General features: G+C 42.9%; 4 protein-coding genes across 4 annotated transcripts; 1 reads left to right on the top strand and 3 right to left on the bottom strand.

Moving 5' to 3' along the window:
- Window positions 1–95: 95 nt before the first annotated feature.
- LOC121529667 (serine protease 1-like) lies at window positions 96–994 on the bottom strand. Its single transcript, XM_017216565.1, has 2 exons — window positions 762–994; window positions 96–703 (listed from the first exon to the last, which is right to left on the bottom strand). The coding sequence occupies exons 1-2, from the start codon at window positions 986–988 to the stop codon at window positions 148–150; spliced, it is 783 nt and encodes a 260-aa protein (XP_017072054.1). The 5' UTR covers window positions 989–994; the 3' UTR covers window positions 96–147.
- A 914-nt stretch (window positions 995–1,908) lies between these two features.
- On the bottom strand, window positions 1,909–3,863 carry LOC108108500 (brachyurin). The gene is made up of 4 exons (XM_017216566.2): window positions 3,694–3,863; window positions 2,885–3,398; window positions 2,566–2,828; window positions 1,909–2,275 (listed from the first exon to the last, which is right to left on the bottom strand). Exons 2-4 carry the CDS (start codon window positions 3,121–3,123, stop codon window positions 1,962–1,964), a joined length of 816 nt encoding a protein of 271 aa, XP_017072055.2. The 5' UTR covers window positions 3,124–3,398; window positions 3,694–3,863; the 3' UTR covers window positions 1,909–1,961.
- Window positions 3,864–3,932: 69 nt separating this feature from the next.
- On the top strand, window positions 3,933–4,931 carry LOC108108501 (brachyurin). The gene has a single exon (XM_017216568.2). It carries the CDS (start codon window positions 3,981–3,983, stop codon window positions 4,785–4,787), a length of 807 nt encoding a protein of 268 aa, XP_017072057.1. The 5' UTR covers window positions 3,933–3,980; the 3' UTR covers window positions 4,788–4,931.
- A 1,931-nt stretch (window positions 4,932–6,862) lies between these two features.
- LOC108108579 (cyclin-T) lies at window positions 6,863–12,172 on the bottom strand. Its single transcript, XM_017216671.2, has 4 exons — window positions 10,883–12,172; window positions 10,761–10,806; window positions 9,279–9,868; window positions 6,863–9,221 (listed from the first exon to the last, which is right to left on the bottom strand). Exons 1-4 carry the CDS (start codon window positions 11,442–11,444, stop codon window positions 7,153–7,155), a joined length of 3,267 nt encoding a protein of 1,088 aa, XP_017072160.1. The 5' UTR covers window positions 11,445–12,172; the 3' UTR covers window positions 6,863–7,152.
- Between the last annotated feature and the right edge of the window lie 1,756 nt (window positions 12,173–13,928).

The raw sequence follows: 13,928 nt of genomic DNA, 5'->3' as shown, positions 1-13,928 counted from the left end.
TTAAATTAATGGAGTTCCAATTATAAACCATAATTTATAGCTTTTTTGCTCTTTGAAGCAAAAAATTCTAATATATAACCGAAAGAAAGTCAAAATTTATATGCTCGAAAGTATCAGAATTGTTTAATCAAAGGGAACATCAACAACTTAGATGCCGGTGTGCTCCTTGATCCAATCCAGGTAGCTGGTGACACGGGTGAAGACAGCTGGGTACTCCTTCTCGCAGCCAGCAGAGGATCCGAAGGAGGTAAGACCGACCTGGACCTTGTCGGAGGACAGGACCAGAGGGCCACCGGAGTCGCCGTTGCAGGTGGACACGCCAGCAGAGGTGTTTACACAGATGTTCGTGTCGCGGATAGTGGAGTAGTAGGTACGTTTGCATTCGCTGTTTGAGATAACCTTCATGTGGGCGTACTGCAGATGGGCGGCCACGCCAGTGGCGGAGTCGGAAGTACGGCCCCATCCGGAAGCGATAACCTCATCACCATCGTAGGAAGCGTAGCGGGTCTCGCGCTTGGGCAGCTCAACATTGTGGATGGCGCTGCTGTATTCGACGGCGGGAATGCGGATCAGAGAGATGTCGTTCCTCAGAGTACGGCTGTTCCAGTCGGCGTGGATGATGATATCGTCCTTGCTGACGTGGTGCTTAACCTTAGGGCTTGAGCGAATGGTGCTACCCAGGTAGACCTCGACGGAGTCAACACTAAAAAGAATGATTGATTTTTAGCAAGGATATTTAGCATAAGTTGGAAGTAGCTTACCCATCGGTGCAGTGAGCGGCAGTCAGAACCCATTCCTTGCCAATAAGGGAACCACCGCACCAAGCGGACGAGGAACCGATTTTCAGGGAAAGTCCGACTTGGTAGGGGAACTGGTCGGTGCGGGCATCCTCGCCTTGGGTGATGCGACCGCCGGGTCCGTCCAGGGAACGGATGGCCGATCCGGAGGCGTAGGCCAAAGCCAAAGCGAAAACAATCAGTACTTTCATGTTGGAGCTACCTATGGAAAGTATGTCCCACTCGGACTTATCCCGCTGCTTTTATAGCCGTCTCTATCCAATCAAGTGACGTCTCCATCGTTATCTCATCTTCGGGCACCTGTTCAAGTGGTAAGGTCTCCTTGTGTAACGCCAGTCTATTGGCGATATGGGAGTTGATCTGCGTTTCCCATCGCTCGTGCTTGTTGAAACTGCTGAGATACGGGACCGTGAATCGTCAAAATTTCTCTCAACACAGAGATAGTATAACAGGAAAACAATTGGACAATTTGGGGATTTTTTCAGAGGCTTTAATAATCCATCGATCGAACCACCAAAGAACACAAAAGATAAGTACGTGAGATCTTTTCTAATTAATCGAATTTATAAAAATTATAACCAAAGCAGTTAAGATAGTACTGTTTTAATGTTAGTTGAATTTTAAAACTCTCAATGGTCGGAATTTCGAATGACAATGCATTACCTCGCACTTAAAAAAAAACCCATTACGGTTTATTAAATAGTTGTGGTATCATAGGAATTTAAGATCGAAATTTTTAAAATTTGACCAAGGTTCTAATTAAGCCTAGATGTTAATAAGTAAGATTCCTATACCAACTTATTTTTTATTGTTATTAATATAGTAATATTTAGCAGACCTTTTGGGTCTCACTTAATCATACATATATAATATAATAATTTTAATCAATGAAAGTAAACAGTGGTAGTCATCCACTGACTAACAACTTTCCATTTTTAAAATCCACTTAAAAGTATGCAATGCCAAAAATATGAAAGGTACAAGAAACAGCTTGGTTATCACCATCAGGCCATATTTCAAACTGCGTCACATTCTGAAGTGTCATTCCCACCCGAACGGTAACGCCCACCCATCCGAAATGAAAGCAATAGACGCAAATAAAATGCTCAACATTTAATTTAATTGCAGTGCCCAGCACTGTTTGATCAGCTATCAAGGGCTGGTCTATGAATAGATAACCCCGCTCACCTCGCCTATCCAATCTAAATAGGAGGTGACGCGTGTGAAAACCGATGGAAAACCCTTAGTGCAACCCGACTTTTTGCCATACGATGTAATGCCAATCAGTACGTCAGTATTTTGCGTGGGGTCGTTGTAGATCAGCGGTCCGCCGGAGTCGCCAGTGCACGTTGATTGGCCCCCGGTTGTGTCCATGCAAATATTACTGTATTTTATATTGGTGTAGCAGTAAATACAATCCTCATTGGATTCCACAAAGCGGGCAACATAGCGCAAGGTATCGGAAATGGCGGTAGATTCTGTGAATATTTAACAATTCTTTTATATGAGATTATATATAGTACTGTCATACTCTTGCTGATTCTAAATTAAAGACTATATCAAATAGCTGTCATACAAATATTCAGAAATATTCAGAAGAACAATAAAATACAATTTACGCAAATAAAAGCATTAAGGTATTATTATATGTATTAGTAAGGCGTTTTGTCCAAATCTGAGGACCAATTCATTAATATCAATGTCAACTCTAACTTTTATTCTTTTTATACATAAATTAACTTAGAATTTTCAAAATACAAGGGCTTACCGTCATTCATGCGGCCCCAACCGGATGCAACAGCTAGGACGTAGTCGTAACTAACACTTCTGGAGGAAATTCCTGGCAACCGGATGGGTCTTATAGAATCACAGATAATTGCGTCCTCCGGCAATCGTAGCAGGGCGATGTCGTTATCCAGGGTTTGACAATCAAAGTCAGGGTGCAGGTGCACTTCGGGCTTAGTCATCCGGATAAGCTGTCGCGGTGCTAGACGCAGCACTCCACCCAAATAGTACGTAATTGCGACAGCCCTTTAAGGTGTATATATAGTAACTAAGTATAGTTATAATATAGTAGAAGTACTTACTTTTCAACGCAATGTGCTGCCGTTAGCAGATATCGTTCTGAGATCAAACTAGCTCCACACCAGCTAAATAGGTCGTTGGGTTCCTCAATACTCAAACCAACTTGATAGGGAAACTGATTAGCCTCGGCTAATTTCCCACCAGAAATTCGTCCATCGATGCCATGACCCAAATCCAGGCAGTTAAACGACCTTCCCTGAATAAGCATCAGCAGAGAAACTAAAGCCAAACGGATTTGCATGTTTCTCGGGGTCCACTATTTTCGCCACTGACGTATTTCAACCAACTGAGTGAGGATTTATTGGCCCCTCAATGGGTTAATCTTAATCTCAAAGACGTACGAAAGGCCGTTATCCCTGATTATGGACTATCATTTCGCACTGATCAGAACGCCACTTGATTACAGAAATAATTTTATATACATGTGCTTTGATTTCATTTATCACGGGACTTCGATTAGAGCACTTTAGGCACCAGAGGAAGTTTCAAGTTTTGAAAACTCCTTTATTGAATTAGCTAGAAATGTAGTTAACAAATATTAAAAGTTTGATGAGTTATTTTTTTTTTCTATTTATTTTAACCGTTAAAAACCTCTTAAGACATTTGACTTTCTTTAATAGAAAGCTCCTTTTTTAAGACCTTTAATCAAAAGTATGCTACAATATATTTCATAAATAAAAACTGGGTGTTGAAATTACACAGATAACCGTATCAGTTAACACTTATTTAATCACATAGTTAACTGCACTGATATCAAAGCTATTGAAACGTGGGAATTCGTAATTGAATTTGTAAGACAATAAGTTAATACCTTGTGCTAACTGAAGAACAGGTTTGACTAATCCAGTTTTCTAATTCCCTACTCAGACAAAATATATAATAAGGGCTCACGTGCTGATTTTGGTTTACAGTGATTCATTGCGATCTAAATTCAAGTGAATTGTTTTTTGTGTGACCATGGTAATAATCCCACTGGTCTAGGGTGCTTGATGTTTGAGGGTGTCCCTTATCAGTGATAACATATGGTAGGAGGCTTAACCCGTTGCTATATAACCATGAAGCAGTCTTTCTTTCTCAGTTATTAACAGTTGAAGTAAAATGATTAAACTTTCTCTCTTTGTCCTGCTGGCAGCTTCCTGTACAGCCGTTCCTCTTTTGAGCGAAGTGGAACCATTCATTACCAATGGCGAGCTGGCTGAGGCGGGCCAGTTTCCATACCAGGCGGGTTTGAATGTCTCCTTTGGAAATTGGAGCACCTGGTGTGGTGGCACTTTGATCTCACATTACTGGATAATCACAGCAGCTCATTGCATGGACGGAGCAGAATCCGTAACAGTCTATTTGGGAGCCATAAACATTCATGATGAGACTGAGGTGGGACAGAAGAGGATTCTGGTGCAGAAATCGGGTATCATTGTTCACTCAAACTACACGGCCAGCACGGTTGTAAACGACATCTCGCTCATTAGACTACCCACTTTTGTCACTTTCACCGACCGCATCCGGGGGGCCAATCTGCCACGTCGTATAAACGGCAACTATCCAACGTACGAGTCTGTGCGAGCCTTTGCATCCGGCTGGGGACGTGATAGTGATGCCTCCGAAACGGTTTCGCCTGTGCTGAGGTACGTGGAAATGCCAGTTATGCCGCAAGCACTCTGCCGTATGTACTGGAGCGGAGCTGTAACTGAGAAAATGATCTGCATGAGCACCACTAGTGGCAAGTCCACCTGTCACGGTGATTCTGGCGGTCCGCTCATCTACAAGCAGGGCAACTCTAGCTATCTGATTGGATCGACATCCTTTGGAACTTCTATGGGCTGCCAGGTGGGATTCCCGGCTGTCTTCACCCGCATCAGTAGCTATTTGGAGTGGATCCTGAATCACTTAATCTCCCATGTATAAATGTATAAAAAGTATATAAAAAAACTAAAAATTGTAAGACTTCTTTAACTTTTAACTTTCTAATATCACATACTAATTCGATTTAAAAAAGCCATTTTGTAGAAATTTAGATTGAGATTAAAAAAGGAAAAAAAATGGCATGCAGCTCATGTTTAAAATTTGTTTTCATAATATTTCTATTGAATTCGAATATGGTTCTAGTTTAAGAAATATGATTACAATTAAAGTTGAGCCAAGCAACTCAATTTTTGTATCTTATACCTTTAATATCAGTAGCAACAAACATATTTTTATGACCAATTAGATCAAGTTTTAAAATCAATCAGATAAATAATCCTATACTGAGTTTTAACCAAATCTAGTTAATTCGAGTTGAACCAGTTGACCGGTTCCCTAAAAATCACAGTTAATGTGGTCGTTGGCCTTAACGGAACATTGAGAAAGCTGGCTTTTGGAAGCTGATCTATAAATGATTGTAAACAAAGTTCCCGATAAAAAACACCCCGAAGAAAAAACACAGATCATTTAATTTTTTCCTGATTTTTTTGTTGTTTATTTTTTGTATTTTAATTGTTTTTTGTTTAGAATTTTTGCCTGGTTTTAAAGATTTTTATTCGTGCCCTCGTGGGGACGTGCAAGTGACGAGTGATCATATTCGAACTATCCCAATGAAACCCGAAACTTGCCGCCGCCCGAGCGACGTGTTTTCCATTTGCTTTCTAAGTATGTACAAAAACTTAAGTTAGGAGGGGGCTAATGGTGAGGGGCATGTAGGGTATATGGGGCCAAGAATAAGTATGTAAAAGAAAATCTAAATCTTAGATGCAAATTACGCATTCATTCGATCGAGGGCGGGAGATCGATCGATTGGAAAAACGGGTTTCTTTGTTTCCCAACTTAAAGTAAATGTTTCTCGATTGTGTGGGGTGTATTTTATGATTGGATGTGTGTGTGTGTGGTATGTGTTTAGAGCTATATATGCTTGCAGCTTAATGCAGTAGGAGAGAAATCGAATACGAATATACGAGTACGAATAGTTTTGAAAAACGCGCAACGTTCGCTTAACCTTTGCCTTAGTCGAAAATTACATAAAATTTCATTTCATTCCCATTTTCGCCTCGAATATATAGATCTCACTTAGTTTTCTATATGCCTAACTTTTGTTTTTCTTCATTTTAGCACTTAGCATTTTGTTAGTTTTTCGTTCGTTTAGCTTAGTTTGCTTGCAACGTTTTCGCTTGCATGTTACATAATTTTTAAACCTTTTTGTTTTCTTGCACAACAATTTTTGTTTTATTCAAAATTTTGTTTTGGATTCTTTTTTTCTTGTTTGCATAATTCGTTTTTGTTTTGGGGGTTTTTGTTTTAGTTTTAGTTTTTTTGTGGTACTTTTTGTTCGTAATTCTATTTAAAAATAAATTAAAAACAAATGAAAGCTACTACGTCAACGTTCCAGGCGATCTTGAAACACAATATCCTCCGCTGAAACAATCAGATCTGTTTAGTTATCTTCAATGAAAATACGCTACTGTGTATATTGCTAGGTGACGAAAACTAATTTGGAATTTGGTTGGTAATCGGGGCAATAGTTCAAAAAGGAAAGAAAACTTTGCTAACTAAAGATAAACTTCTTCATTCACTTTCGGATTAGCAACTATGTTTTAATTAAATAATTTATTATGTAGTTTGGCGTCTTCAATTTTGAATCAAAGCGCTGGCTTTCATTTCTCCTATCCTCTTCTTCCACAACTACGTGCTTATCCGGCCTCTGCCCATGTGTTCCTTGTGGATTATTCTGAAGTTCTTACTCTGTCTGGTTTGCATTTAGTTGGGGCCGTATTTAGTATATTTGCTAAGCGGAAGTCGGTTCTATATATATCTCTCGATTTGTGTGTGAGTGTGTGTTTGTGAGTGGCTATATACAGCTTACAGTGTGTGTTTGTTACGGGTATTTGATTTGCTAACTTAAATGCTAGACGGCCATTGCTGCTCTGTATGAATATTCTGCTTGTTTATCGGATTCCGTTCGCCAACAATTTGCTTAAAACTATTCTGTGTTTTGTTTTTTATGTATGTGGGCGTATATGTATGTGATTTATTATAATTATAAATTAATTAATGCTGTACAAAAGTTTTCGCGTTTTGAGTTCCATCCTACCCCATCGCGACCTCCTCTCCTCATCCCACCTCTTCTCTTCTCTCATCTCGACTCGACTCGTTATTTAGAGTTTTAGCTTTGCGCTTAACTTAAATGAATAATGCATCTCACCAACAATCTAACAACTAGCCTACCAAACGGACTTACTGAGGTTCTAACACATATCAAAAAGTGCAACTTAAGGACCTAACCCGTTGACCGCTGCCACTACTTTTTGTTGTAGATGGGCATGGGAGGCGGTGCCAGCCCTAAGGCCGAGGGCGGTACACCGCCGGTCGGCGCTAACAGCATAGAAGGTGGTACGGCAGTGGTTAGCGGAGCGCCCATTCCTCCGGTCAAATTGGGTACGGCGCCAGCACCGCCAAGGGGATTAAAGACGCCGCCACCAGCTCCATTGTATTTCGAATAGTCTTGGCTTTTGTTCTTCTTGCTCTCCTTGTCGCGGTCACGATCGCTGTGCTTCTTCTTGCTGCTACCACCGGAACTGCTGCCACCTGAAGAGCTATAGCCACCTCCGCCGGCGCCATAAGGAGGCAGACCTGGAGGAACAGCTGGTCCTGTAGAGGAGGATGACGCCGTAGTAGCCGTAGCTGGAGGCAAGCCATAGCCAGTAGCTCCCGGCATTCCGGCCGCTGCAGAATAGTTACTAGGCTCAACCTTATTTTTGCTGATCTTGAGCTTAATGGGAGCTGCTGATGCACCCGACTGGAGATTTCCATTTGGATTCTTGATTACCATCTTCAGCGGTTCATTGGCCAGAGAACTGTCCTTACTGCCGCCACTACTGCTGCGGTCCTTCTGTTTGTCCTTTTTGTGCTTTTTGCGTTCTTCCTTTTCCGTTTTATCCTTAGACTTGTCCTTCTCCTTGTGTTTGTGCTTGTCCTTCTTCTTTTTCTTTTCGGACTTGCTGCTGATTTCTTCCTTAATCTCCCCAGACGGTTTGGTAGGCACTTCCAGATCCATTGGGGCAGGTCCACCAGCCAGACTGGTAATGGGAGTAATTCCTGGTTCTTTCTTGATTGTCGACGGCGAGGGCATGGGCTCCAGCAGTTCAGCCGGGGGTTTAAGACCGGGCATGGTCAAGGCATCCGGTTTTAAAAGCGAGGCGTTAGATGGACACAGACTTTCCTTCAGCAAACTGCGCACCAGATCCGGTGTCGTCTCTATTCCGTTGGACATATTTAAAGGCGTGTGCTTCTCCTCGTATCCAGGATACATCGGTATGTCCAGTTTACGCAGCTTCTCTCGTGGCATGTTACTGCTGTCATCATCCAACTTGTTTAGCCCGTATTGACTGCCAGAGATCTCGTTGGCCCGTTTCAGGCTGCCGCTCTCTCCAGGATTGGTCAGCAGGTCCCCGCCGTGGGGCAATTGTTTCTTGTGAGGCGGTAGCATCGGTTTTGATGAACCCGAAGCAGAGGAACTGCTGCCACTGCTGCCCATAGGCATAGCAGGACGGTGCTTGTCCTTTTTGGTGGGCGTGAGTCGTTCTTTCTTGGGACTTTCTTTATCGCGCGGATGGCTGTTCAGTTTGTAGTCGTGACCTGGTGGCGCCGGAGGTGGTAAGAGTCCGTTAAAGGGCTGCGGTTGCGACTGTGCAAGAGGCTCCTTCTTAATGTCGGGCCACTCTGGACTGAATAGTGAGTTTTTGGACTGTGAAGAGTGCTGAGTAGGCTCCGAGGGCATCTGTTGCTGCTGAGGTTGAGGCACTGGCTGCTGCATATGACCGTAGCTCTGGCTCTGGGGATAGGGCAGTTGCTGCTCGAAGGGCGGCATGCCATGGACGGTTGAGCCTGATTTGCTGCGATGACCTCCATAACCGGATGAAGGTGGTGGCTGGGATCCATTGCTGGCGCCAGGGTATCCACCACGCGACATCAGCGGGTTGGGAGGGGCACTATTACTGTATGGCGGCGGAGCGTTCGGGTACATCTTGCTGCTCTGGGACTTATCCTTAGAGGACATACTCGATGCAGATGAGTTTGAGGCGGATGGATGGGGGACTTGCTGCTGCTGCTGTGGTGGCTGAGGCTTAGAGCTTGAAGGCATCTTGTGGCTGCCATGCGGTGGCATACCCACGCCAACTGGGGGCATGCCGCGCGAGGATTTGTGATAGTCTACGGGCATAGACGGTCGACCGGGTTGCTGGCTCGACGATGACGATGAGGAGCTGCTGCGCTGGTTGCTGCTTCCCGAGGAACCGAGTCCGCTGCTACTGCTACGCTGGTGGCTTGAGGGCATGCGATTACTATAGCCTGGCTGTTTGGACTTATGATCTGGAAGGCAAACGTATTGTATTATTTGATTTTTTCACAGGCGGTAGGTTAACTTACCTGAATGCGCGTCGGGTGCCATACCACCAGGGTAGTTTGGCATCTTGTGATTGGAGGAAGACGAGGAGCTACTGCCCGGCACTCCGCCCACCGAAGACGAGCGTTGATGGCTACCATCCTGGCGTCTCTGCTGTGGCACCATCGCTGGAGGCGGCAAAATTGATTGATCCCGATCTCGCTCTCTGTCTCGTTCCCGATCCCGCTCCCTTTCCCGATTGTCGTTGCCATTTAACAGTTCCGGAGGTGGCGTGATGTTCGAATGATAGCCCTTCATCATCTCTGTGATTTTCCAGTCCTCCTTGGGCTTATCCTTGCTGTTAGCTGTCCGGTTGCTGGCTCCCTGGGCGATCGCCTTAATGGAGTTGAGCTTGGACTTAAGGCGGGCAGGACTCTTTTCGTAGATGGCGATAAACTCATCGGTCAACTGCTTCAGAAGATCCAGCGAGACACTCTTGTCTACGTAGTAAAACCAGTGCTTGCCCTCAGTCGACTGGGGGATCTCCCAGCGGGACCATTTGCAGGCCAGGTAAATGCAGAAACAGGCCACCACGGTGGGGCGGTATTGCAGGCACATCGAGGTCAGATGTAGGCTGTGCCAGGATAGTTAAGTCAATTTAGTGGTAATTCGTTTTATATACGTTAGAAAAAAGAGTGTGTAGTTAGGTGAGTGTGTGCAGGGGGATTTCATCACTAATAACACAGATTACGTCTTAGATGTTTAGCATGTTCCCAGGGGCATTATTGATTTCTCTTCCCTACTTTGGGGATACATAATTCAAAATAATTATCAAATAACAGCTTCTAAGATTTCAATATATTCAATAGATATTCAAAAATCCAAAAGAACAGTCTTTGATATCCGCGAGTAACAAAAATGTTCCAAGAAGTTATAGGTACTTTCTGTGTTATGGCAGGTAAGTCAGAAGCGTCTTTATCTTTCTTGCAGATGCTCAGATTGAAAAGGTTTATAACTGTAGTACTTAAAATTTTCGCGTATCCCAAAAAGAAATCTTATTTTTCTTGGAATTATATAATTTCCCTTGACATTTGGCGGATTTTCCGATACAAATTACTATGTTATTGCCGGCATCTGAAGATAATTACCGCGAGGGACCCGGAAAATACTGCCTTTTTGTTGAGATATGGGATTTATTCAGCCTGTCTGCCTGCTGTGACCAGGGACCGCGTGTCCTTGTTCGGTGACTTCGGGTCCTCACCTTTTCTTTGTTTCGGCCCAGATACCTGTGTATATTGGCTATGAGATGGGGAACAGCAGGTAAAATCTAGCTGCCTGTATGTTTCTGGATGACCATACCCTCAACCTAGGATATGATGCCCCACCACCTGACCACTTTCTGGGGTGGATTTGGCCCATTCTCCACCAGCACACACACACACACCGCGTATACCACTGTCATGTTCGCGCTTGGAGTCGATCTCTGCGAGGGATTATACCATAAAATAGCGCATTGCTAGCCATACCTGTTCGAGGCCAAGAAGTACGAGGTCTGCGCCAGATCCTTGCATGCTAAAATATACCACAGTAATCAGTACCATCTGACATGTGAGGGGGACATGGCTTGGGTCGGATGGTGGGTGCCTACCTTTGACCAGCTGGCAGGTGCGCACCACATGGGTGTGGGGATGGTCGATAGCTACGTCGAAGCCCAGCGTCTGCAGCAGCACGTTCTCGTTGAACACAAGCTCCTGGGCGAGTTCGGCGTAATTCTGCTCGGTGGTCGGCGGCAGGCACTTGTTGGCGGCCCTGATAACATGCTCTAGCTTCCTTGGCTGCTCCTCAACCTTGGCGGCCAGAAAGAGACTCGCCGACGCCATGGAATTCCGATGAAAGTGGGTGAACGAATGGAAGGCGTAGAACCGATGCATGTACACAATGGCCGTGTTGATACATAGCTGAGAGACCTGTAGACGTTGGCCCATCTCCTGGATCAGATAGGCGGTCATTTGGCGGTACTGCAGCTCGTCATCGCTTTTAATGCCGCACCTTCTGCTTGGTGAGTTGACCAGCTGCTCATTGCTAAAGTACCAGATCTTGTCCTTCTCAAAAGGCAGGTTGTTGTTGGCGCTGGGTGGAATCCCGCTGGCCGCGGATGAAGAGGATGAGGCGGTGGCCGCTGGGGCCATTGGCGTGGCCAGGAGACTCATGGTGGTTTTTCTTGTCTGTGCTTTTGTGTCTTGCGGGGATGTTTGGGGCTTGGTTTTGGGCTCCTCCGCTTCACATTCAACCTACGCCTCTGTTTAGGCAACTAATTCCCTTTTAGCTGATTCAGCTGTAGGAACTAACTGTACAAAGAAGAAGAGAGAGCTCTCTTTCTTTGTCGGCCGTGCTGGAGTGCGCTGGTATTGGTATCCGTATCCGTGTCCGTGTGCGTTGCTGCAGTGTCAAGGGTGGCGGCGGTACGGAGGGGGCAGCGGGGATCGCACAGCACATTGGCTACGCCACACTTGATTTCGTTGTTTTTCGGGGACTCCAATTTGGGTTCAGATCGAGGGGCTATATCCACAGTACGCACACTTTTTCCGCCGCCGCGTCTCCGCGTTGCTGTACGAGTGTGTGTGTGCGTGGTGGTGTGGTGTGGTGAGGTTTTCTGGAAATTGCGACTGCGGCGGAAACGAAAACGAGACGAAAAACACACTAACCGCGACACCAGGCGACGTGTTATGCAACTTTCGTATCAATTCATAGTTATTCGCACTGCAATCGCCGACGCGTCGGGCACTTGAACCATTACGGGTCGTTTACTGCACGTTATTAATTCCACAACGCATCACAGATTCCATTCACACAGTGACAATGACAAACTTTGCAGAAAAAAATGTATTTTCAATGGCCGTCCGCAGTGTTACCAGACGGTGGAACGGAAAACAGCAGTGTTACCGTGTCGTACAATCGATAACGTTAGAAATTTGTGGTCCCCTGGTAATATTAAAGAACGATATATCGTAACCCGTTTTTTTTAGCTCCCTATCGTTACAATATATTTTTGAAATATATTTTATCTTCAATACACCTGTTTGCGGAAAAATATGAAAAAGTATTTTATTGTATATTCATTTGATAGTTCGATTTACAAGACTAAGAAAATTATCCCACTCTGTAACAAGAATCCATCGAATTTATAACAGAAAAAGATGGCTTGAAATATATATAAGACATGAATGATAGTTAAGTTGGGGTTCAGATCCCCCTATAAGGTTTAAAAATATTTAAAAAATATTTCCAAATGTTTTTAACCTAGAAAATGTTGCATTTTATTAAGAAATTAAATTTAGAAGGTATACCAAAAAATATAACACATACGATTATCAGGGTCTCAAACCTTGGTAGGGAACCACGATTGGAATAAGTAACGAGCCGATCCCACTATGACATTGCAACTATTTCGAATTCAACTGCATTAATTGAAAAAAGTACAGTCATTAAAAAAATTTCTGAATATATAAGAAAATATAATAGACTGATCAAACGATTAAAATTGGCTCATTCCCAGAGACAATTAATTAATTGACATAAAAACACATGTTCTTTTTATTGTTATTTATAAAACAGATAATATATATATTTTATAGTTTGTAGATTAAAATATACAAAATTTAGCTAAAAACCTTAAAACTCTTATGTTGTCATAACAGTAAATAATTATACTAGCTTGCGACTGTTGCTCTGCTTCGTTTTTTTTAATGCGTTCTTATAAAAATTAATCTAATCCTTTCGCTTGCGCTTTCCTCTAACCATAAAATTCACCTACATACCATGTCATCGATCCAACGTTCATTCCCTTACTTAATATGCATTAAAGTAAATATACATATTATATATATATTGTGGCTGGCTTTAGCTGATTTCTCATCGCAGACAGTTTAAAATGTGTCTGTCAAATGTACAAAGATTGAACTAAAATTCAAATAAACGTGCAAAAACTTAACTTAGGTTAGTTAGCCGTAAACTAATCGTAACTAATGTTAATACATTCAACATATTTATCTAAATCTGTCCCAATTTGTGTTAATGGAGAGTTTTATTCTCCAGCATATTGAAATAATCGCACGTTTTTGATTTAAAAGCTATATAGTTCGTTTCGTTTTTCTTTTTACTTTACCGATAGAAAGTTATGGTGTCTTAGCCTAGTAAAGAAATCCTGCCCAGCGGCACCGATATTCATTTATATTTAATTTAGTTGGTCTTATCCAGCATTCGGGGTTTATCCAATCTAACAAATAATTGGTGTATATATATATAATACGTTTATAATCAAGTGGAATCATGAGGTCCAGAAGTTGTTTATATACAATTATCGTGGTAAGCATGTATAAATGCTAAGAGTTTCCAACTATTTTTAGGCTATCGAAGTGAAAGAAAGTCTTTCTGGGGATTTCCGAATCTCAAACTAAGAAGTACTATCTCGATTTAAAGCTGCATTCTTCGGATTGTGGCTCAGATTCATGTTTACCGAATTCGTTGTACTCAAGTTGTGATTTTTTCATATATGGTTCGATTCTGTTTCTGTTTGTGGGTGTCCTTATAGCTAGCATCCTTATAACATTGTAATATTCATTCTCTAATAACTAATAACTGATTTACTCTAGGTAATAATGGTACATAGATGCGATGTCCTAAGCTAATAAATA

This window comes from Drosophila eugracilis, unplaced genomic scaffold (assembly GCF_018153835.1).
Source record: "Drosophila eugracilis isolate 14026-0451.02 unplaced genomic scaffold, ASM1815383v1 contig_2154, whole genome shotgun sequence".
Lineage (NCBI taxonomy): Eukaryota > Metazoa > Arthropoda > Insecta > Diptera > Drosophilidae > Drosophila > Drosophila eugracilis.
This window is presented reverse-complemented; position numbering and strand designations above follow the sequence as displayed.

What these genes read in the sequence shown, in the direction of transcription:
- LOC121529667 (XM_017216565.1), bottom strand. Translation starts at nt 988, where the DNA reads ATGAAAGTACTGATTGTTTTCGCTTTGGCTTTGGCCTACGCCTCCGGA. An exon ending in GCCGCTCACTGCACCGATGG is followed by an intron (nt 704 to 761) that starts GTAAGCTACTTC and finishes CATTCTTTTTAG; the next exon opens with TGTTGACTCCGTCGAGGTCT.
- LOC108108500 (XM_017216566.2), bottom strand. Translation starts at nt 3,123, where the DNA reads ATGCAAATCCGTTTGGCTTTAGTTTCTCTGCTGATGCTTATTCAGGGA. An exon ending in GCAGCACATTGCGTTGAAAA is followed by an intron (nt 2,829 to 2,884) that starts GTAAGTACTTCT and finishes TACACCTTAAAG; the next exon opens with GGCTGTCGCAATTACGTACT. An exon ending in TTGGGGCCGCATGAATGACG is followed by an intron (nt 2,276 to 2,565) that starts GTAAGCCCTTGT and finishes AAATATTCACAG; the next exon opens with AATCTACCGCCATTTCCGAT.
- LOC108108501 (XM_017216568.2), top strand. Translation starts at nt 3,981, where the DNA reads ATGATTAAACTTTCTCTCTTTGTCCTGCTGGCAGCTTCCTGTACAGCC.
- LOC108108579 (XM_017216671.2), bottom strand. Translation starts at nt 11,444, where the DNA reads ATGAGTCTCCTGGCCACGCCAATGGCCCCAGCGGCCACCGCCTCATCC. An exon ending in CACCTGCCAGCTGGTCAAAG is followed by an intron (nt 10,807 to 10,882) that starts GTAGGCACCCAC and finishes GGTATATTTTAG; the next exon opens with CATGCAAGGATCTGGCGCAG. An exon ending in TACTTCTTGGCCTCGAACAG is followed by an intron (nt 9,869 to 10,760) that starts GTATGGCTAGCA and finishes ATCCTGGCACAG; the next exon opens with CCTACATCTGACCTCGATGT.